General features: G+C 49.1%; 10 protein-coding genes across 10 annotated transcripts; 4 read left to right on the forward strand and 6 right to left on the reverse strand.

The window, feature by feature from the left end:
• Nucleotides 1-190: 190 nt before the first annotated feature.
• BDV38DRAFT_293362 (uncharacterized protein) lies at nt 191-1,682 on the reverse strand (the record flags this gene model as incomplete). Its single annotated transcript, XM_032062222.1, has 1 exon — nt 191-1,682. The coding sequence occupies exon 1, from the start codon at nt 1,367-1,369 to the stop codon at nt 191-193; it is 1,179 nt and encodes a 392-aa protein (XP_031918943.1). The 5' UTR covers nt 1,370-1,682.
• A 151-nt stretch (nt 1,683-1,833) lies between these two features.
• BDV38DRAFT_293364 (major facilitator superfamily domain-containing protein) lies at nt 1,834-3,237 on the forward strand (the record flags this gene model as incomplete). Its single annotated transcript, XM_032062223.1, has 1 exon — nt 1,834-3,237. The coding sequence occupies one exon, from the start codon at nt 1,834-1,836 to the stop codon at nt 3,235-3,237; it is 1,404 nt and encodes a 467-aa protein (XP_031918944.1).
• A 15-nt stretch (nt 3,238-3,252) lies between these two features.
• Nucleotides 3,253-5,258, reverse strand: BDV38DRAFT_293367 (GMC family oxidoreductase). Its single transcript, XM_032062224.1, has one exon. The coding sequence runs from the start codon at nt 5,251-5,253 to the stop codon at nt 3,304-3,306; it is 1,950 nt and encodes a 649-aa protein (XP_031918945.1). The 5' UTR covers nt 5,254-5,258; the 3' UTR covers nt 3,253-3,303.
• Nucleotides 5,259-5,956: 698 nt separating this feature from the next.
• BDV38DRAFT_234199 (GNAT family N-acetyltransferase) lies at nt 5,957-6,728 on the forward strand. Its single transcript, XM_032053213.1, has one exon. It carries the CDS (start codon nt 5,990-5,992, stop codon nt 6,548-6,550), a length of 561 nt encoding a protein of 186 aa, XP_031918946.1. The 5' UTR covers nt 5,957-5,989; the 3' UTR covers nt 6,551-6,728.
• A 339-nt stretch (nt 6,729-7,067) lies between these two features.
• Nucleotides 7,068-8,910, reverse strand: BDV38DRAFT_234202 (uncharacterized protein). The gene is made up of 5 exons (XM_032053214.1): nt 8,378-8,910; nt 8,259-8,326; nt 8,197-8,202; nt 7,930-8,147; nt 7,068-7,862 (listed from the first exon to the last, which is right to left on the reverse strand). The coding sequence occupies exons 1-5, from the start codon at nt 8,458-8,460 to the stop codon at nt 7,416-7,418; spliced, it is 822 nt and encodes a 273-aa protein (XP_031918947.1). The 5' UTR covers nt 8,461-8,910; the 3' UTR covers nt 7,068-7,415.
• A 435-nt stretch (nt 8,911-9,345) lies between these two features.
• On the reverse strand, nt 9,346-11,017 carry BDV38DRAFT_94803 (glycosyltransferase family 32 protein). Its single transcript, XM_032064169.1, has 2 exons — nt 10,212-11,017; nt 9,346-10,149 (listed from the first exon to the last, which is right to left on the reverse strand). Exons 1-2 carry the CDS (start codon nt 10,658-10,660, stop codon nt 9,510-9,512), a joined length of 1,089 nt encoding a protein of 362 aa, XP_031918948.1. The 5' UTR covers nt 10,661-11,017; the 3' UTR covers nt 9,346-9,509.
• A 796-nt stretch (nt 11,018-11,813) lies between these two features.
• Nucleotides 11,814-13,073, reverse strand: BDV38DRAFT_94797 (O-methyltransferase). The gene is made up of 2 exons (XM_032064168.1): nt 12,363-13,073; nt 11,814-12,304 (listed from the first exon to the last, which is right to left on the reverse strand). The coding sequence occupies exons 1-2, from the start codon at nt 12,829-12,831 to the stop codon at nt 12,096-12,098; spliced, it is 678 nt and encodes a 225-aa protein (XP_031918949.1). The 5' UTR covers nt 12,832-13,073; the 3' UTR covers nt 11,814-12,095.
• Nucleotides 13,074-14,106: 1,033 nt separating this feature from the next.
• Nucleotides 14,107-16,022, reverse strand: BDV38DRAFT_94807 (zinc-binding dehydrogenase). The gene has a single exon (XM_032064170.1). It carries the CDS (start codon nt 15,487-15,489, stop codon nt 14,500-14,502), a length of 990 nt encoding a protein of 329 aa, XP_031918950.1. The 5' UTR covers nt 15,490-16,022; the 3' UTR covers nt 14,107-14,499.
• BDV38DRAFT_277702 (uncharacterized protein) lies at nt 15,835-16,587 on the forward strand (the record flags this gene model as incomplete). Its single annotated transcript, XM_032058544.1, has 1 exon — nt 15,835-16,587. The coding sequence occupies one exon, from the start codon at nt 15,835-15,837 to the stop codon at nt 16,585-16,587; it is 753 nt and encodes a 250-aa protein (XP_031918951.1).
• A 1,467-nt stretch (nt 16,588-18,054) lies between these two features.
• Nucleotides 18,055-20,945, forward strand: BDV38DRAFT_267534 (putative deacetylase LmbE-like domain-containing protein; the record flags this gene model as incomplete). The annotated part of the gene is made up of 8 exons (XM_032056616.1): nt 18,055-18,204; nt 18,276-18,781; nt 18,836-18,968; nt 19,802-20,159; nt 20,215-20,405; nt 20,465-20,532; nt 20,588-20,869; nt 20,906-20,945. The coding sequence occupies 8 exons, from the start codon at nt 18,055-18,057 to the stop codon at nt 20,943-20,945; spliced, it is 1,728 nt and encodes a 575-aa protein (XP_031918952.1).
• Nucleotides 20,946-20,947: the final 2 nt, after the last annotated feature.

A 20,947-nucleotide genomic window follows, 5' to 3' on the forward strand; every position in this document is an offset into this window, starting at 1 on the left:
ATAGCTTTTCATACATTATGTTTTACTACTATGCTTTCGCTTCATCATGACAGCCGAGGAATACTTAATTCAGAATATTTATCAATACCCCCTTGGCAAATACTTTGGAATCCCAGAGAACATGTTAGATCAGATAACCGAAGAGAAAAGCAAACTATACTAGCCCTCTCTGCGATAGATGAATTGTATCCTACCCATCAAGTGCTTGCACAACCTGTGCCCAATTCCCAAACCCATAAGCACCCGGTACAAACGGCCCGTCAAACAAACTCGCCAAAACCACACGATCCGTCTGCTCTCCTTCCCATGGCTCCCTCCCATGCTGTGCAATGATATTATCAAACACCAGCACATCCCCCTCCTGCCACCGATGCAGCACCCGAATCTCATCCGTAATCTTCGCTAAATGCGCCAGATACTTCTCCGGAATAGGCGTCCCATCACCATAAAGCTGATGCGTAACATTCTTCCTCTCATCATTTGCCTGCAACCTCTTATAATACGACGCCAGCCCAGTGAACAGCGTAGGTAGATTCGTCCCCGGCTGCGTCCGAATCACCGGCAGTCGATGCGTAAGCACAACCCCAGTCTCAGTCCATTCCCATGTCGTATGATTCCCACGACCATACCGAGCAATCTGTGCTTCGATCTTCCTCCGCTTCGTCTCTTCGTCGTCGCCATCCTGGATCTCCTTTCCAAATGCCTGGTGCAATGTTGCACCACCCTCATACTGCTTCTCAATATTGTAGGCAACCCGACTCAGAATCCCCTTCTCAGCAAGCTCATCAATAAACTCCGGTAGTTCTGCCTGTGCACGACGGAATAACTCTAATGACGAGGAAATCGGCGTTTCCCCACCCTTAACCGGGGCGCGCTGATTATAGAAGAAGATATACTCCGGCGCATGCGGAACCTGCGGCGACTCGTTGTGGTTATAGATCTGCACTTCCTTTGGTGCCTCGTTTGCGGGGGCTACATTCGGGGCGAGCAATGGGCGATCGACGACAATGCCGATGATCTCGTGCGGCCTGTAGCCGAAAGCAAGGGCGAATTTACTGAAGTCGTCAGCGTTGTGGATTGGGAGGTCTCGAAAGAGGAGAGTTCCGTGGCGGGCGAGATATTTAGTCCAGGTTTGATCGCGGGATTGTAAAGTCTCGATTGTGGAGATAATAGAGTCGAGGGTGAGGGATTTCTTGCTTTCCTCTGTTGGGCGTAGGGCTAGGGGGATCACGGTGTTGCTGGGGTGGGGTGGACCGAGAATGCGCTGGTTGGTTGAGGGGAGAGTGAAGGGTTCGAATGTTATTGTTGGAGATGGGGTGTCGGTGAGATGGAGGCTGGGAATATTCAGTTGCTCAACGGAGGTCGTCATTGTGAATCTATATGGCTAGAAGAATATCGGTCTTGGTGAGGGAAAGATGTTAGACTACTGGGTATATATGGAACTGCCACCCATCCCCCGCATCTACTGCGATAGGCCGATGATGTGCTCAGTGGCGCCCAAGATTGCGCCAACCCCGCCATTGTGCAGCTGCTTGTGATAATCCTCGACAAAGACAAGGATTGCTGGTCATGAGTGGCCAATTTTGGTATCGCGTCACAAGTCTAGGTTCCGACCCATCGTTCCTTCAGACCTTTGGAGTGCCAATGGCCGAGGTTATATAGATATCATGCAAGGGGCGAATGATCTTGCGTGCTTGGGGATATGATGAGTGATATTTTATCGATAATAGCGAGGAATCTCTCAGAATATGGAATTGAAATTGCAAGCCTCCACCACGCCAGACATTGGAAAAAGCAAAGAGGAGAGGTTGACCACCGTTCTTCTGATCCAACATGACAGCAAGCGGCAAGCACGGAGAACAAATATCTCAAGCAATACCAGAAAATGACATGAGCCAGCTCCAAAGAAAGCGATCCTTTTTCCGTAGTACCCTATTTCAAATCCTCGTCGTTGGTCTTTGCGCCTTTTGTGCCCCAGGGATATGGAGCGCAATGAATGGGTTGGGCGTGGGTGGCTCACAAAGTCCTAATCTAGTGAACGCCGCCAACGCTCTGCTCTACGCTTTCATGACGGTGACCTGTTTCGCCGGTCCCTGGTTAACTAATATAATCGGGTTCCGCTACACACTGGCAATCGGCTCAATCGGCTATCCACTCTACGCAGCAGGCCTGTACCTGAACAACCGCACCGGTGCAACCTGGCTCGTTTATCTTGGCTCCATAACCTGCGGTCTCAGCGCCGGCTTCTTCTGGAGCGTCGAAGGAGCCATCGCAACAGGCTATCCAGAACAACACAAACGAGGTCGCTACATCGCCACGTGGTTCACATTCCGGAATTTCGGAAACATCATCGGCGGAGCCATCTCCCTGGGAATCAACCACAATGTCAACCAACGCGGGCAAGTAGGCTACCAAACCTATCTCGGTTTCATTGCGATTCAATGCTTGGGGCTAGTGTTTGGTCTTCTTCTATCGAACCCCGAGAAAGTCCAACGCGACGACGGAACTCACATCGAGGCACCCAGGAACATCGATTGGCGCATAGAACTCTGCGCCATGTGGCGTCTCGCCCGAAGCAAATCCATTCTTCTCCTCACTCCCCTATTCTGGTACTTCGGCTGGATCCAAGCCTACCCGGGTACATACCTGGCAACCTACTTCACGGTTCGCTCCCGGGCACTCGGCAGCTTCCTCTCAGCCGTAGTCGGTACGCTAGCTACCTGGCTGGGTGGTACACTTGTCGACCTGCCCTGGCTTCCAAGCCGAAAAGCAAGAGCAATAACAACATACGTCCTCATCGCAGTCATGAACACTACAACCTGGATATGGGCCGTGATCATCCAAAACGAATACCGGCATACAAAGCCAGTTCTGGATTGGGCGGATCAAAGTGCGTTTGGGCGCGGCTTTGGAGTCTACATGTTTGAACGGATTAGTTTGGGTATGGTGGAGAACTATATCTACTGGTGTATTGGGAATCTGTCGGATTCACCGGGGGATCAGATTAGATACAGCTCTTTGTTAAGGGGGATTGAGACCGCTGGTGTGGCGGTGGGGTTTGGGGTGCAGGCTGTGCCGACGGCTTTGATTGTTACTGCGGCTATTAATCTGGGGTTGTGGTGTTTTGCATTGCCGTTTAGTTATTATGCTACTTTGGGGGTTGTGAGGAAGTTTTCGAATATGGGGTTGGTAGGGCAAGAGGATAGACCTGTATTTGCGTCTGGGGAAAGAAATTGATGCAATAGAATTAAGCCTATATAAGCCAAAGATGGACTAGGGCGCAAGTCCCGTCGATCACATTGTTTATTGTACTAGATTGGTACTGGTCTCACCCAAAATCACATCTGCGGCTTTTCCCGCCACCATATAGATTGACACAACAGGAAACGTGCCGGGTATACGAGGAAAAGTAGAACCGTCAACGACGCGCAACCGGTCAACCCCACGAACCCGAAACTTGGAGTCAAGTACTGCTATTGGGTCATCGTCTCTCCCAATCGGACAAGTGCACATAGCATGATGCCCCCATGCGGTATCCTTGATGTAAGCCTCGATATCTTCTTGAGCGGTAACGTTCGCTCCAGGTAGAACCTCAGAAACAGGAAGAGGTTGACGCTTGAAAGCCCTACGACCAAGCTCGAGTGCTTCACATATAGCCTGCAGGTCTGCTCTGTAGTCGCCAACGCCGGTGTCAAAGTAATTGAACACAATTTTGGGAGGATCAAGCGGGTCCGCAGACCGAAGTGTCACTGTGCCAGCGTTATTCCGCGGATGAGCTTTAAGCGCCGACCAGGTGAACCAGTCGTGCCTGGTAGTGGTGTTGTAAGCATGGCCAGGGTAATAGCCTCGGAAGTTGCCGATCACTCCGAACATATTGATATCGATTTCGTTGTTAGTGGTGGCTGTACTCTTGTAGGACATCGCTGCAGCACCACCCGAAGCGCTGTAGATGCCGCGGTCGCCGAGGACTGATTTCATCCAGCGCGCGAGGCATGGTTCGGGCTGGCCGTGGAAGCCGGACGTACAACCTTTGAGAGGAGAGAGGTCTTTCGGAGTGTGCACTTGTACCATTGTTTCGTATTGATCCCGAAGGTTCCTTCCCACGCCGGGTAGGTCGACTACGACTTTGATACCGTGTTTCTCGAGCTCACCTGCTGAGCCTATACCGCTTAGTTGCAGTAATTGTGGCGAATTGTAAACGCCTCCAGCGACGATGACCTCGCGCGACGCAGTCGCAATGCCGGGGATGCCGGTTTTACCTTGCCCAGACAAGGGACTAGCTTTGTATAGATACTCGCCGTCGAGGAATTCAACGCCTGTTGCGCGAGGTAGATTGGCAGAAGTATCGAATATAACCTTGGTAACAAAGCAGTTCATCCGAACGTCTAGAGGATATTTCTTGCTACCGTTCTCATTGACTGCATCGCGAACAGAGACTATAGACTCCCGTGCCCCGTTGCGCTTAGCATCATTAACCGAAAAAGGCAAGGTATAGTAGGCAGGTGTCTTATCGCGCGCCTCATCATCAACATTTGCATCGCCAGCAACTAGCGAAGCAACATTGGTCAGAGGGCCCGTCTCATTATCTACCGCAAAGGCATCGCCAAGGACCAGGCTCAACAGCTGTGTATCCTGCAGTATGAGTCGCAACGGCGGGGTCTCAATCCCAAGCCACCCATTGTGCCCATGACCTCTCTTTCCAGGAAGTAGGTATCTATTTCTCTCTAACCTCACGAAGTATTTCCGCATGTTCGCCGCCCTCCACGATGAATCACCCGTCAACTCAGCAATATAGTCGAAATCCGAGCGATACGGGTAGAGAGCGAACAAGGCGTTGTGTGCGGTACAGCCTCCTAAGGTTCCGGCTCGAGGGTAGAGGATACCTTTCATACTGGATCTGGGGGGAGGGTCAGGCCCTATGTATTCCCTCCCATCTGGTGTCTCGTAAACCGTCTTGAAATCACGGGCTTGACGCGCCTCATCGGCATAGTGCCGGACGTAAAAGCTCCATGCTAGAGCTGGGTCTTCGGAAGCTTTTGGTGCATAGCCGGGAACACTGTAATTAAAATTATGGCCTTGGTCATTGTCGGCTTCCAGGAGGAGGGTTTTATGGCCTGCTAGAGCAAGACGCGCTGCTAGAGGGCCACCGCCGGCACCGGATCCGACGACGATGTATTCGTATCCTTTGAGGTAGATGGCATTTGTCAGAATAGCGGAGAGGGTTAAAATGCCGATTAATCGATTGATGAGCATGGTGCCGTAGTTGAAATGCCTCTCATAGAATATCTTGTGTATGTAGTGGTAATGTGATGCACTCTGCATTTGCTGTCCGTCTGAAAAGTGGTCGAACGCCCATAAGTACAGAAGGGGTTTCAACACAGTGTTTTTCTTTTGCCCAGGTTGAATGCGAGGAGAGTTACGTGAAGCAACTAGCGGGACTTAGTATTGAAAGTTCACATGCACCCTGTCAGCTGCAACTATTCCGTATTCCTCTCCCTGTCGTGTAACATTGTATCCTAAGGGGCTTCCAATTCATAGTAACCACTTACTTCTTCAACACTATGCTATCCTATTGAAGCTTTCCCCTGGCTACTGTTATTCTATGATCGAATGGGTCCGTCTAATAAATCCTCGTTGCATTGGCAATGAGTAGTACCCAACTCGACGATATTACCCAAACAGGAGTATGATGTAACTATGTCCAGGTATCAACCCATACCAATCAAAATAGAAGATAACTATACATCAGGATATGGATGAATATTGCTCAACAAAAGGCATATCATCTTGGCTGATCCTTAGGGCATCTCAAACCATGCCAGATAAGGCATAGACGACTTTGAACTCCGAAACTACTCCGTAGTCCGATACATACGGAGTTCTCACCCCCTCACAAAAACCTCATATATAGAGTAGTCCCCCCATAACATTTGACACCCTACTTACTCTATAACTCATTCTCAATTCATATTTTTAACAAAAAGCAACAATGTCAAAAACACCCACACTCCCACCCGGCTACACCCTCCGCCAAGGCTACCCCTCAGTACAGGATTACATCCACCTCCGCTCCGCTTCAGGTCTATCCCCGCATAGCGCTGCCCAAGCAGAGGCCGCGATGCGCGGCAGCTGGTATGGATGCTACGTTACATACAATGAGAACCCAGAGCAAAGCGACAAGGATATTACTATATCCAACTCGAACAATACAACAAGCGATGAGCTAATAGTCGGCATGGGCCGTGTCATCGGCGACGGAGGCTGGTATTTCCACATCGCCGATATGGCCGTGTTGCCTGATCACCAGCGCAAGGGACTGGGCGATGTGATTTTGAAGAATCTCATGAACAGAATTCGCTCGCTGGCACCTCCTCCGGAGAAAGCGGAGGATGGGAGATTGATGGGTACCTATGTGAGCTTGTTCGCTGATGTGGCGGGCCGCAAATTGTATGCTAGGAATGGGTTTGTTGATTCGATGCCGCATTCCATGGGTATGGTTCAGTTATTGGATAGGGAGCCTGCTTCTGATGGTGGGGTCCCTGGGAGTTAGTGGTGGTGTTCTTACCTGCAAGAAATGGGAAAAAATGGTGTATGTTGTATGCCAACCCTTACATGATGAAAAGGTACATGGACGATATTTTCTGTTAGACAATTGTGGTGAAAACTTTATACAAAGCTCCTAGGTATGTAGCCAATAGGACCGATTGATCGCGAGCCGGGATTGAGAAGAACAAAATGACATTGTGTCAACATTAATGCTGATGATTTATTGAGGGGGACCAGCGGGGCATCTGGTCTATTTTACGGTATCGTGTGTATATCAGAAACTCCTTACGGCCTAAGCAGTATAGATACCCTTGTTAAATCACAACTCAGGTATATCACCCAATACATGCGGTTCATGATCTACCTTTGGCGCATCAAAATGTTGATATTGTTGTGATGTGATCACTAAATCACACGAAAAGGGCCTAGATGCGAGCTAGATATCATCATTACGGAACACAATGAATAATATAATTAGTATATTAGAAGCTCAAATGCACGTCGGCGTTTACTTGAAACACATCTCAACCCTGCTGACATAACACACAGCTATATATACTCCAGTTCGCCCAAAACGCCGCATGCATTCGCTTTGATTGCATAAAATCATATAATTAAACTTTATCCGAATATATATTCCCTGCAGGATCCTTCCGCCATGCCTTAAGGTTCTCTATACCAGTTTTGATCGCCTTCCACCCAAGTGAATAGTACACCAATCCAAGCAAAGCAATCGAATATCCCACGATCTGAATGGTGCTCACCTGCGTGTGCCAAAGCACAACTGAGGCAATGATAAGTAGAATATTCTTCGGAATACTGACAAGTGTTGTCGTCAGTCCGGATGTCTTTCCGATCTGAACATATTATTAGCCTGTTGTTTGCATGCGCTGGACCGGGTGACTCACAAGAACAAAGATCGAAACGTTCAGCATGAATCCCACTACAGCATTCGACAACAATGTCAAATACCCCGTGTTGGGGACAACACTCCAGTGGAAATCCCTGAGCTCTGTATTCCAGGCAATTATGGAGTTCATGACGGCGCAAACCGGCGCCGTATAATAGAGACTGACGAGCGGGTCCATTTTCTGGCCATCGTCAGAGAGCAAGATTTGCATCATTACGAGACGGTTTGCGTCGCAGACGAGACTGGCCATTTGGTAAAAGATGCCGAGTAATGAGAATTGGATTTCACCTGATACGGCAAGGCCCACGCTGCATGTGATGATTAGGATGTTTATCAGTACCTCCATTGAGGGTGTTGCTACTCCCCATGACCAGCTGACGAGGAGGGTGACGACTGGTCCGGCGGCCTGGAGGAAATTGTCAGTTTCAAAGTGTCTCAGGGCGAGAGAAATAAGATTATCTAGGAGATAATACCTTTAGCATTTGAATGAATGAAATGTTGAGGTAGAGGTAGACGATATTCCCAAAGACCAGGCTGCCGCTATATAGGAGGCCAATAGGAACCATCGTGCGTGCATACATTCGGCTATTCATCTCGATGTTCTTACGGCTATCCAGCAATGTCGTTGTCCGCGCCAGAACTTGCGTGACCACGGTAGCGAATATAAGATGCCATGTCGTGAGAAGGATTGCTGCAATTCTTTAGCAATTGAACGCAGAGTCAGATAGTAGCCCACTCACGGTATCCTGACAAGATAGTTAGTTAGAATAACTTTCTCGCAAAGCGTGCGTATTGAACTTACTGAATTCCGTCGAGTCTAAGATCCATTTATTGAACAAGACGGTGAGATTTGACCAGAAGACCCAGGATCTGATCGCTGTCAGCTAGTAAAGCAAAGCCGGGGACTATCAAACTACGTACAGAATATCTAAGGTGATATTCCATGTCGGCTTTTTGCCGCCATTGAGTTCTTGGTATGTCATTTCACCTCTTTCGTTTCCCATGGTATTTCTCCGACGAGAAGAAGTTTAAGATTTCTCGAATAGACTCCAATTCCAATCCCAGCCCCAGATCAAACGGAGAAAAGGTGGCGGAGCGATGTAAGACCAGGTCGTTAAGTGGGGTCCATTTGGCTAGGGTGCGTTTAGTGCAGTCGGACGACCATTACTATTAAGTGGTAGACGTCAAGTGTACGTGCAAAATTGCAATACCACCAGGAGCAATAGAGAAAAATCCATGAGCTGGCTCCAATACTTACTTAAATTCGTGACCTGGAGGTCTAGGTATCATTTGACTGGGTGGTTGTACGGAACTAGCGGATGGGTGTGATTGCCCGTTGCCCTAACCAGATTAAAAATGGTTGCCTGGAACACCTTCCATTCGCTGAGCGCGCACCACATTCCCACCAGACCCCTAAAAAAAAGGCTAAAAGGGTCGCGAAGCTAGTAATCATAATCCCTGTTCTGCGCTCGCTTGGCCGTTTGCGACAAAGCTCGGGGCAGGCGCGCCCCAGAAGCCGAGTCAGGTACCAGCCGATGTCACAGTACATGAAGCCCAGGCCGAGTTAGCTTGATTTTTCTTTATTACTTACCTTACATAGAGGGTGGGGAAATAGCGGGTCTTTGTGCCCGTTCCTTGGTCTTGCTAAGTTTCCCAGTCTAAATTGTTTGGGTCGATGAAACCTTGCGATGCAGTCATCCATTATCTTACATTTATTTCTGCACCGAGGTCTAGATTTAGGAGTCATCGGCGACACAAGTCACCCGCATGCGGCATGTAAGGGACCCGCCCCACTGCATTCCCATTCAAGCCCTTTTGAGTCTTCCGTTTTAATCGCACTCTTTTAGTTCTACGGAGTAATTTCTCGAGAAAATAATTATATGGGTCCCATGTTTCGATTCTGTGTAGCTGCTAACCTAAAAGGCAGGTGGTGATGAAATAGAATTCAAATCGTCGTGCGTATTGTAGTAATAGGAATGTGAACAAGACGAAGTGATCAATTTGTATGGTAAGAAGTGAAAAAAGAAAACCAAAACCCCTGGATATACAAGCCTCACCAAGAATGGGTACAGTACGTAATGAAGTAACTAGGCCAGGCTTCCACCTCCATCAACCGCTTACACTCCTCCGGGTCGAAGGTCGGGTTCTCCCACGCCGCCTGACAAACGGAGGCATTGTTCGCATCATCTACCCAGCTAAAGGGGTATATCTGCTTCTCAGGTAGGAGCACCAGCGCGTCTTGGAGGTGTGCGCCCATGGCAAGCTCACTCTCATCGCAAAACAACTGCCACGATTCTTGATGCCGTTGAATCGTCTTGCAGGCATGCTGTCGCAATGAATTATCTTTGAAGTTATCCCAGTATTTCTTGATCATCAAACTCAATGCCCCGGGTCCGGTCAGACCCTCAACAGACCCATCACCAGTTCCCTCAGGATGCTCGATCACGTTGAGAACTGGGAGAAGCCAAAACGGATGACCCGGGGGTGATGCCATCCAGCCGTTGGGCACCGCGGCAGAGCTCAGAATATCGACAGTGCGAGCCATGCGTCCCAAGAATGCGCGTTGGACGGTAGCCTTCTGAAACGACGGTGCCGATGAGAGGATATCTTCATGGGCGGCAAGAGCGGTTTCATGACCGGCAAACAATGGCGCAACGGGGCGCAGGGCTTCGGTATCCACGTCGGCATACATCCTGTGCCATTAGTTAGTTACAATAATTATGGCCAAGTAGACCAGGTACTCTGAAAGACCTACCCGCCAAACAAGTACATATACAAATTGCGGACAACGTCCGCCCGGAGAATCTCTTTCGGGAGACTGTCATAAGTCTGGAGAAACCAAGGGAAATACTGTTCAACAAGCATTCGGTTGGTTTCGTCATCCCAAAGCACATATTCCCAGTCCGAGTTCTGCGTACGCATGCCATGTACCCAGTCCTGAGCACGCTCGCTCATATTGCTGCCCGCTGGAAACCATGTCTGATGGATAATCTTAGGAATCGTAGTCCCATCATGGGACAGTGGACGCGATAACAGAGTACGAGCAGGTAGTGCACGGGCGATTGGAGGCGAGGAAGCTGGCACTACCGAGGGCACGATTGATGAGCGGAATGGGTAGGAGAGGAGCACAAGAAAGACAGCGATGCCGAGGATGAGCTGAATCCTCCGTCGAGAAAGGCAGCCAAATGGAGAGTCCGCTATCATTCTGAAGCAAACTACCTCCGTGGTTTCGAATCTCGTAGTAATGATCGTCTAGGTTAGAGGCACGTATAGAGAATTTCGAGCCTTGACAGCCCTCCTCGAGCTTGCCGTATCAGAATATCTCGAGTTTGCAGATGCATCGAATCTACTATGCTTAAGAAGATGCCAGTTGAAGAAAGGAGAAATGGAACGATACTGTGTTGCGCAATCACTGCCCTAATCCTGGTCCAAGACCGTTTCCAGCCTTAACCCGGAGCCCAGACCCAGCATGCCGGAAACGGCGATGTATGATACTTGAGTTAGGTAAATGTCTCATCGGCTCAGCTGCCACACAGATACCATATTTTGTGTTAATACCGCTGAAGCAGCCATTCAGGGATTCTAGCTCTCCTCGTTACAGGCCCATGTAGCACTTGCTAACGCGTGTTGCAAGCGTAGACCCCACCGACCGAACGACGCGTAAAACCGGTTGTCAACGCCCGACAAGAACAGCTATAAGCGAATCATCGATCTGTGAATCAAGCGCTGGATATATTGCAATGCATTGGTCATATCGGTTCATCCGTGGTTGCTACAGACGACTTATCTTGAATAGTGTGTTCCTTGTCTAGTTCGGTGCTCAAGCCACTTGCCGTGAATTGCATGATGTTGCCCAACATTGCTGGCCATCCACCTTTCTGAATGTATCTTGCCGGCCTTCCATCAGTATGCAATCAATATGTATGCTTTTCATGAAGCCAGTCAGGCCTTGAGGTTGCTCATGGTCATGTTGTTGCGCATTCAGTGTTTAAGCTGGGGAAAGGCAGTTAGCTCCGGATTAGGCTTAGTGGAGTATCAAGAAGCAGCAACACCGGCGGCACGGCTCAATAGATGATCCGCCTCACGGTCATCAAGTATTAATAACATTACAACAAGGTGTTGTAAAAGGTCCTCTTGGAAAAGAGCCTATGTAAGGGTATACCGCTATCTTCATAGTGCACCGTAAGATATATCTGTTTATCTATATAAGGGGTGTTTGTTTTCGGATGTTCAAAGGATATCAATCAACCATGATCCTATTTGAAAACATATATTTCTGACGGTCAGATCCCAATGCAGGAGTGTAAAAACGTCCCCATATCTGCAACTTTCTATGTTGTTATAGTGCGGGGCTCTAGTAGTTTCTGGACTTAGACACATATCCTGCGATACGGTGACTATCTACAGATATGAATATCCAATCCTGACTGAGTTTCTTCATTCGCATTGGTATCATCTACCGCCCAGGCGCAGCTTTCCACGGTATAGTATATAATCCCGTCACCTTGCCTACCATAGAGCAATCCCACTGGCATTTGGAGCAATAGTTCGTGAGGACTTAATTTGGCTATCCATATTGCAGGATCATAACTCCTCCTTACCCAATAGTCGCTCCCACTGTCTTCGGTAGAACGATGCTCTACTGCCGGGGCAAATAAGTACTAACCTCCAGCCCATTATTAAACGGCAGCGTCATGTTAACAAATCCACTGCTGGGATCACGCATAAAGTCTAAAAGTTCCTTATACTTGTCCGCCGCGGCAATGGTATTATCCGCCACAACCACAGCCCCGTATCTCATATGCGGCAGGATTAGCTTCAACGTCGGCAAAGCCATGGGCGTCCAAACTATCAACAACAATTAGCGAAGGGAAGTGAGCGATGGAAGGAGGAAAAGGAGACGAACTATCGAGAAGCAGCAAATCAACCGCCTCTACATCCCGCTTCAAAGTCTCACGGAGGTCTCCCTCCCGCAGGTCAATAACGTCAGTGACGACGTTCCCACATTGCGCCCAATGCTCTCGGGCCTTGGCAGCCTTTGTTGGCTCGTTTTCAGTTGCTATAACACGTCCCGTGCCACCTGTGGCCGCTACATTGGCCGACACGGCAAGGGCCAGATAGATGGTGCTCACACCGAAGGAGGTGCCGGCTTCGACGACGGTTTTGGCGTTGACGATGCGACAGAGCTGATAGAGATATTGGGATTTGTCTTCATCGAGGGCGATGAACTTGTCGCGCATTACATCATCGAAGGTTCGGCTTTCAAAGTCGGCATCTGTGATGGCAGATTCCTGGGTCGTGGATCGTTTGTGGAGGGTGGTGAGGAGGCTGCGGATGTGTGGCGCAACGCCTTCGAGGGGGCTCGGTGAGGACATTCTATTGCTGGTGTCTTCCCAATAGGATGATAATGAGGCAACGTAGACCTCTTCTTTTGGGGGTGATGGTGAGATTCTATTGGGGTTTCAGTAGCTTTTAAGGTTACGTGGTTCGGGAACGACACCGCTAAAGCTTGCATTATCTGATGTTGTTTCCCCGCTCATTTATGAGTCAAGGATACTCTTTGAAGACTAGGGATTAGATGCTATTAACCGATATGCCGACAAGGCGTGGCGCTAACCCTCGTTTAGGACTGAAAGATGTTAAGACAAGGATCCCGATGAGTCACATGAGACTTTACGTCAGATTGCATTGATCCACCTGGCAGCAGCAGCAAAAGCAATAGGCGTCTGAATGAATACGGGATTTTACCAAAACAGCTCGGCTAGCTACGGCACCAACGCACTGACCATCCAACGGGTTCTACAGAAAGGTCCTATAAATTTTAAAGGGCCTTATCCAATCTGCACACAGTGACTGCCATTGAGATACGCACACACTGAGGAGAACGTTACCACCCTTTATATGAGAACAACATAGCAGAGTCAGGTTGGCGTCGCTGTGAGAAGGGCTCCTGGATATCAAGCCATATTCTCCAGCAATGTCTGCTGTATATCGATCTGCACAGGACTGTACTTAGAATGGTTTCTGAAATCCGGGGGCTCTGCGGTAAAACTGCAGGTTACAATGTCATCACATCCTACCCGTGGGCAATGCGTCACATTGCCAAGCTTATACACAAGACAGACCTACTAGGCCAGTTCTGTGAAGTGGAGTTGATCACGTAGGATCCAGAATATACCAGTCAAACTACTGGAGCAGAAGGGGAAGATGCTGGTTAAAGGATCACGCAAGGATCTATCGGGGGGTAATTAAGTCCTAAGATTTCTAATCATGTATAACTATAAAGAGAATTAGAGGAATAGACAAAACATAAGGGAGTAATTTAAGCAAGTAGAGGTACCGTGGCGGGCATACTAATTGTACTAGAAGCTTTTCGCTCGTTTTTATATCTCCTACGTATAACATGGGTCCAAGGGATTGGAGGTTCTGGACTAAGATTTTTTCTCATCAGCAAGGCGCCTGCGTAGCTAGACATTTCGTCAGTTAGACTCTAAAACGCTAATACAGTATTGATTGACTGATTGAATATGATTCAACCGTCAAAATACTGGATATGGCTTTGGGAGGACCACCACACCCGTTGAAGCAAGAGTTGAGTAACGCCTCTTTTGGGACGTATCCTCACTTATACATTGTGACCTTGAATCATCAGAAGAGGACGAGTTGAGGAGAATCTGGAGGTGGAAGTATTTGAAAGAATGGATGGATGGATGTGTTGTTGTTCTTCTTGTCATTTCATGATATACAGCCATGCTGGCGTATGTGCCATTGGTGATGAGTGTGAACATTGTCAACAACCCCAAGACCAGACACTGAGTGCGTGTATCAGACATGAGAGGCGAGGTTCAACAGTTACAACTTACACCTAGTCACCTTCCACAACTATTATACCTCTAATTCATAGTAAGGTTAGGTTTCCCACACGGGGCTGACCTCGGTATTTGTCCGTGGGGAAACTACATGTACATAGTAGTTTCGACTCAAGCAGCCCTTTTGCCAGTATTTCCGTGTCCTCCTACGGACCAAGAAACCGTACTTCTAAGTCACCGCTGATCAGATGCCGTCGGATCAGTGAACAAACGGCCAGTCACTTTTCCTTGCGCCAATCGCTCAAGTCCATGTGGAATACTGTCGAAAGGAATCTCCTCTAAAATGGGAGAAAGGCGACCGTCGGCGATGAGCCTTAAGACCTCCTTTAACTCTTCCAGACTAGACCCGATGGACCCCTGCAGGGTAATGTTCCTGGTAATCACAGCATGTGTATCCAAATTCATCTGCTTCGTCGCCAGACCAACTACTATCACGCGACCGCATGGCTTGACAGCGTTCACTGCTGCCGCAGTCGTTATGCCAGCACCAGCAAAGTCAACCACTGTATCAAACGCGATATCACCCAAGTCATCAAGTCCGTTGGCGCACCCGACTGCCCCTAACTCTCGAGCAAGAGGAAGTTTGGTCTCATCAATATCCACCGCGTACACCTGAGCTCCGTGAATAGTAGCAATCTGAATGGCAGGCAGACCTAATCCGCCCAGCCCCACAATAGCCACGGTGCTATCGGGACCGACACGGCCTTCCGTGATCACGGCGTGATAGGCAGTCGCGATTGAATCGGTCGCGACCGCGGCCTGTGCGAAAGAGACGCCGGACGGAATCCGAACAAGATTGTCCACCCAAGCCATGGCCTGCTGTGCATAACCGCCATCATAGCCGAGCCCAATAGCTTTGAAAAAGCTGTCCTGAGACACGGGATGCGTGGGGATTCCAGCCACGACCCTGTCCCCGACTTCATAATCTGAGATCCCTGGACCGAGTTCGACGACCGTCCCGGCAACTTCATGACCTAGTACGATCGGTCGTTTCATGATCATGTTGTATTGATCGTCCCGGAGGATGAAACAGTCGGAGTGACACAGACCAGCTGCTTTGATCTGGATGACCACTTGCCCTTGCTCTGGTCGGGGACGTGATACGGTCCTCAACTGGAGGCCACTTTGCACGTCGTCGAGTTGGAATGCTTTCATGGTTGACATCTTGCATGTTTGTCCTGCCCCGGTTGTGCTGTTCTTGTTCTCTATCTCCGTCTTGATATTTGTTCATTACCCTGACGCAGTTGAGCTTCGTATTTTTGGTGGAAGGGTGGATATTTAAGCTACAGGAGAGAGCATCTGGGATGAATGTTTGGAGAACAATGAACTCCAGCCGAAGAACAATAGGCTCCCCACCAGGATTGCATATTGTGCTTGGGGAGATACACTACTGGCTCAGTCAAGGTGAACAAAGGAGTGAAATCTGGGGTAAAGGAACTGACAGCTGACCACTGCCATACGCAATGTATAGAATATTCACTCATATATGGCACAAGAGTTCCGTGAGAAATGAAACGGCCTCCGCCAAGAGGAAAGAAAGGCACCAAGAAACATCTGCCTGTTTACCCGCAGGCACTGACGGCTTTGATTCTGTCCGTGGCTCCCAACCTAGAGTCTTTGGCCTTCCCAGATATAAGTGCTGAGTTCGAGTCCCCGAGTGAATGCTCGTTGATGCTGCAAGCGTTCTTGGAGCGAGCAAATGCCACGCCAACGGAGATACCGTACCTTCAGAATTTACGCGACGTACACTGTCTCAGTAATAAGGATCCTGTTCTGAGTGACGAGCGATTCTATGAGAATTATAACCTTGCGGAGCGCATGAAGTTGGTCGGCAACTTGCCGGCCCTGGAAAGTATAAGTGTGGAAGCCATAGAGGACAGACACTACGGTATAGACCTCGAACCGCGGTCGACCAACTTCAAGAGAGTGTACATCCGGAACTCGAACTACTCCAGCGGAAGCCTGGCCGAAATCATCAAGTCGTGCAGACGTCTCCAAGCGTTCAAACACTCGATCGGCGGACGGGCTTCTGTCGATGGCAGCTACCCTATGTTCTTAGAGTCGGATCTGCTAGACGCACTCCTGTACCATACCAATACACTACAGCAGCTCGAGGTGGACGTCGATGAGGAATTCACTGATCAGCGACCAGGATCCTGGGACAAAGATGGCGAATATACGATGAGAGAGGATCCATACGAGAATGACTACACCGAGGGACGGCCGACGTCACTCCGTGACTTCGTGACTTTACCGCGATGAAGCATCTCAGAACCGGTGTTAAGCTGTTGATGGCCCTTGCACGCGCTAGTATTAGCAAAGGTGGCTCAGATGAACCATTGTTCGATGAAGGCGAGGAGGACTATGCCTATTAGCTCCATTGAGAGGAAGGGAGCCTAGGGTTTGCTGTGGCTCAAAAAGGATGCCTATGCCACCGCCCAGGCAAAGATAGCTTGCTAGTGAAGTCTCCTTTCAGCGATCATTGCATATTCTAAGATGCCGAGTTTATAAAGTGTGGAAGGCGGCGAAGATACTAATAATCAAATGTGTATTTTTGTACTATGAAGCCTTTCCTAGATATATGGTCAAGTTATCTTATTGGAAGTTAAAAGCCGAGTCACATGAGCTTGCGCACACCATCGCGCAATTAGTGTTGTAGGTGAGGGCCTCTATGTATGGCTGTGAATTCAAAACCATGGTGAAACGAGGATGTAAGCGCTACGACCTGCGCTTGGTGTAAGCAAGATTCGCAGAGATGATTGTAGCCAAGCCTAAACTCCCACCATAATATTATTAGCGTGACTGGTAAGCGGGCTGTGAGGCAAACAATTCCATTCTGGCCTAGAGCTCAAAAGCTCTGTCAGCCAAACGCAACCCTATTGGGAAAAACGAATTACAAGGAACAAAAACCTCTCGTAAGCATGAACAGGGTTAAAAATACTTTTACTAGTCGAGGAGTAGCTCGCCCCACATTACAATTGCTGAAGGACTGTTGCCTGAGGAGAGTAAGTGGCCATTGGTGAGCTCAGGCCGGTGCGATCATCGTTCCACGGAAAGTGTCCTGCAGTTCCCAGTAGACTATTTTGGATCAAGTTCTTTTCCAAATCAAAAATTCACATCTAGCCCCTATGCAGGTCATCCATGACATGACCAGTGCGTCAGCACATATCCCGCTCGAACTGCCCCAATACGTGGATGGCTAGATAATGTCTTAATTGGCAACCACTAAACACCGCGTATCTATTCTGGCTTACACATGCGATTCACGATGGCGCTGCCGCGCTGGCGCTTTCGACGATTAGTCCTCTTATCATCTGCCCTGGCGTTTGTTTTTATTTGCGCAGTCCAATGGTCGCATGCTGAAGCTCTCAGTGCGGCGCGTGGATACCCCCTTCTTTCTAAATACATACATGCTCGCACGGCAAAAGGGGGAGGTGAGTATTGTCACGCTATTGCCAATCCCTGTTGAGTGACAATTATGACTAACACATGGCAGCATGGCATATTCCGGACGAATGGATTGAAGATCCCACATCTCGCCCCGACACAATTGTCGACGCAGCAAAGCTAGCCACACACAGAGCTACGGCATCGGTCGAGAGAAAAATACCGCATTCTGAGATCCCCCTGATCGTTCACCAGACATGGAAAAATACCCAAGTTGAGACATGGTCGCCTTTGATGCGCCGAAGCGCGACCAGATGGCTCCAGGCCGTCGAGGAAAGTAATATGGCTTATTTTCTCTGGGATGATGAAGGTGTAGCGCAGTTCGTCAAATCTTTTGAGCCTGAGCTAGCGGAGCAGTTCTACTCCCTTCCTAGCAATGTAGAAAGATCTGACGTTTTTCGTATCTTGGTAGCGAAATGGATCGGTGGGATTGTGAGTACCCGAGTCTGATTCTATACAAAGCGATTCGGCCGGATAGTCTAATGGATATTCATTGCTGGTAGTACGGCGACATGGACACCGAACCCCTTCGAAACCCCTCATCTTGGATCACGACAGATGATCTCCGGAGCTGGGAGGACTCAGAGACACATCAACTGTACGGGGCAGCTGGCCCGATACGAGCGATCGTGGGTCTAGAAGCAGACTGTCCTCCCGAGAGCGATGCGTACTGGCGCATGGGCTACGCGGAGCCTATTCAACTTACGCAGTGGTCACTTGCGGCGGCGCCAGGACATCCTATTTCCCAGACGTTTCTCGATCGTCTCTCCGCGAATCTCAAGAATACAACATCTAAAAAGACGAGCCAGAAACATTCCCCAGAGAAACAGACAGCGCTGAACAGTATAGACCCCCTCCTCCTTACGGGACCCGCAGCCTTTACAGCAGCCGTGAAGGAATGGCTGGCAACAACTACTGGGTTGCGATGGAATGCCCTATCCGGATTGGCGGATGGAGGGCAAAGTAAGGCTGTGGGAGATATCTTGGTTCTCCCAATCACTGGGTTTAGGTGGGTTGTGGCTTTCCTGACCTTTATTCTGTGTGCCAATGCTGATAGGGGCAGTCCGGGAAGAGGCATATATGGAAACATGGGTTCAAAGTCCGTTGACGATCCGTCCGCACGCCTATTTCATCATGCGCAGGGCTCGTGGAGAAAAACTGACTTTGTAGTCGAAGCCGGGAAGTTTTGTCGCACGGTATTTGGACTATGTAGGGATTGGCGAAAAGTATCGTATGTTCTGGAGTGACAGGATCATACATACGTATAAGCTTTCGACTAATGTATACGATTCATAATTCTCCAAACCTTATACGCCGAGAAGATCCGACAATGTAATTCATGTCAGGTGCTATGCAAGAGCATTGTTTCGAAGGTTGGACCCAAAGTAATGTAAAAGCTTAAGGTGGAATAACGGCAGCCTGATCTCGTAAATCTACCGATTGTTAGTTCTTTTCTTCTCTGACCTTGCAGCACATGTCCAATCAGCATGGGAGGCTTGATGGTGTGCTCGTACAGTAAGTAGTCTCAGTCAGGATGGAAATTCAAGATGATCTAGGCCATTCCACACAACACCGCTGTTTGGTGGGGCCGAAGAAATACTAGAGCAGTGGATACTGCAGGCAACCAAACACCTCAGTAGCTGTTGTTATAAGACGCTCGCTGTGGGACTGTTAGTCAGGGTGGCCCCTCTGCCGGGGCTAAATTTGAGGCATTTAAGTCCTCGGAGGATTCTCACCCAACATGCTCGGAACCTTTCCCCTGTAAGGTAAGATTACATTCCGAGCTAAAATAAGGGTTGCCTGATAGGCAGTCACATTAAATGCGCACAGATTGGTCAGAGAAGCCAAGCCTTCGCTAAGCCTTTGGGGTGGATCGCCAATCAAGCCCTAATCCAGCCTTACCCAGACTAACCATGGTTCCAGACCCCACTCGGCGACCCTGAGTAGTGTTGCGAGACGAAGGTGGGACAGTGACGGAGCCCGTAGATTCCGCGGGCGACACTTGCTCTTAGGAAAGGAACTCTAGTAGGAATCTCTGCTCAACTCGATACCTGTACTCCTCGTTCGGGTAATATTGTTCATTATCGCTATTATGCGTGTCCTCTGGTTCTTGAAACGCCTCAGTCGAATGGTAAGAGGGCAAAGCCTTAGGCGTCTGGCATTTCCCCTTACTCTCCTCATAATAGCAGTTTCTCTTGGACTCTATCTACTGCTTGCATATTCCCTAGCAAACGATCCTCGGCTAGTTCCGGTCGCATTCCAGGAAGCTAAAAGTATCCTCCTGGTGACCGCACACCCCGACGATGAGACGCTTTTCTTTAGTCCGACTATCACCTATCGCCAGAATGATGCAGGTGTAAAGCGCTCATTGCTGGTTATATCATCGGGTTGGTAGATGCTAATTAACAGACACAATGGAGGAAACATCTAATAGCTGAATAGGTAACTACGATGGACTTGGGGACAAGCGACAAAGTGAGCTTCACGGCAGCTGTGAGCAACTAGGCATCTCCGAGGATCGATGTGTTGTTCTAGATATTGCGGAACTGCAAGACAACCCCAAGCAATGGTGGAACGAAGAGATGGTCCAGGACCTCGTTGCCTCTTATAGGGCAAAGTGGAATGTTGACCTGGTATGAGTTCCTATTACTGAGATACACATCTTGCCCGTCTCGCTGATTCCTTCCTACAGATAGTCACATTTGACCATGGCGGTATATCCGGCCATATCAACCATCGATCCGTCAGCGCCGGTGTGCGGTATGTTCTGCTCAACCCTCTTCATAGAAAACCACCATGCTAACGATGTGTGTAGTAAATATGTCCAATCCACACCAGATGCGCCCGCCGCATACATGCTACAGAGTACGCCCCTTCTACGAAAATATTCCTCGCTCCTGGACCTAATTCCCACTTCCATCCCATTTGCCTGGCGCATCCTTAAAGCCCTCCTCACCACACCACTCGGTAGACAAGTCGAGCATAACACTGTACATGACGTCGTTCCATTGGCTGCATACAATAACAAAGCGCTTATTGTTAGCTCGTGGCAAACATATCGAGTCTCACGAGCGGCATTCAGTCAGCATGATAGCCAGTATTCGTGGGATCGTTCACTATACCTGGTGGTCAGCCGGTATATGTGGTTCAACACATTGGAAAAGATGATCTAGTT

The sequence above is a fragment of the Aspergillus pseudotamarii genome (genome assembly GCF_009193445.1).
Source record: "Aspergillus pseudotamarii strain CBS 117625 unplaced genomic scaffold BDV38scaffold_3, whole genome shotgun sequence".
In the NCBI taxonomy this organism is placed as follows: domain Eukaryota; kingdom Fungi; phylum Ascomycota; class Eurotiomycetes; order Eurotiales; family Aspergillaceae; genus Aspergillus; species Aspergillus pseudotamarii.

What these genes read in the sequence shown, in the direction of transcription:
- BDV38DRAFT_234199 (XM_032053213.1), top strand. Translation starts at nt 5,990, where the DNA reads ATGTCAAAAACACCCACACTCCCACCCGGCTACACCCTCCGCCAAGGC.
- BDV38DRAFT_94803 (XM_032064169.1), bottom strand. Translation starts at nt 10,660, where the DNA reads ATGATAGCGGACTCTCCATTTGGCTGCCTTTCTCGACGGAGGATTCAG. An exon ending in TATATGTACTTGTTTGGCGG is followed by an intron (nt 10,150 to 10,211) that starts GTAGGTCTTTCA and finishes CTAATGGCACAG; the next exon opens with GATGTATGCCGACGTGGATA.
- BDV38DRAFT_94797 (XM_032064168.1), bottom strand. Translation starts at nt 12,831, where the DNA reads ATGTCCTCACCGAGCCCCCTCGAAGGCGTTGCGCCACACATCCGCAGC. An exon ending in TGATTTGCTGCTTCTCGATA is followed by an intron (nt 12,305 to 12,362) that starts GTTCGTCTCCTT and finishes TGTTGTTGATAG; the next exon opens with TTTGGACGCCCATGGCTTTG.
- BDV38DRAFT_234202 (XM_032053214.1), bottom strand. Translation starts at nt 8,460, where the DNA reads ATGGGAAACGAAAGAGGTGAAATGACATACCAAGAACTCAATGGCGGC. An exon ending in AATATCACCTTAGATATTCT is followed by an intron (nt 8,327 to 8,377) that starts GTACGTAGTTTG and finishes GACAGCGATCAG; the next exon opens with ATCCTGGGTCTTCTGGTCAA. An exon ending in CATTCATTCAAATGCTAAAG is followed by an intron (nt 7,863 to 7,929) that starts GTATTATCTCCT and finishes AATTTCCTCCAG; the next exon opens with GCCGCCGGACCAGTCGTCAC.
- BDV38DRAFT_293367 (XM_032062224.1), bottom strand. Translation starts at nt 5,253, where the DNA reads ATGCTCATCAATCGATTAATCGGCATTTTAACCCTCTCCGCTATTCTG.
- BDV38DRAFT_94807 (XM_032064170.1), bottom strand. Translation starts at nt 15,489, where the DNA reads ATGTCAACCATGAAAGCATTCCAACTCGACGACGTGCAAAGTGGCCTC.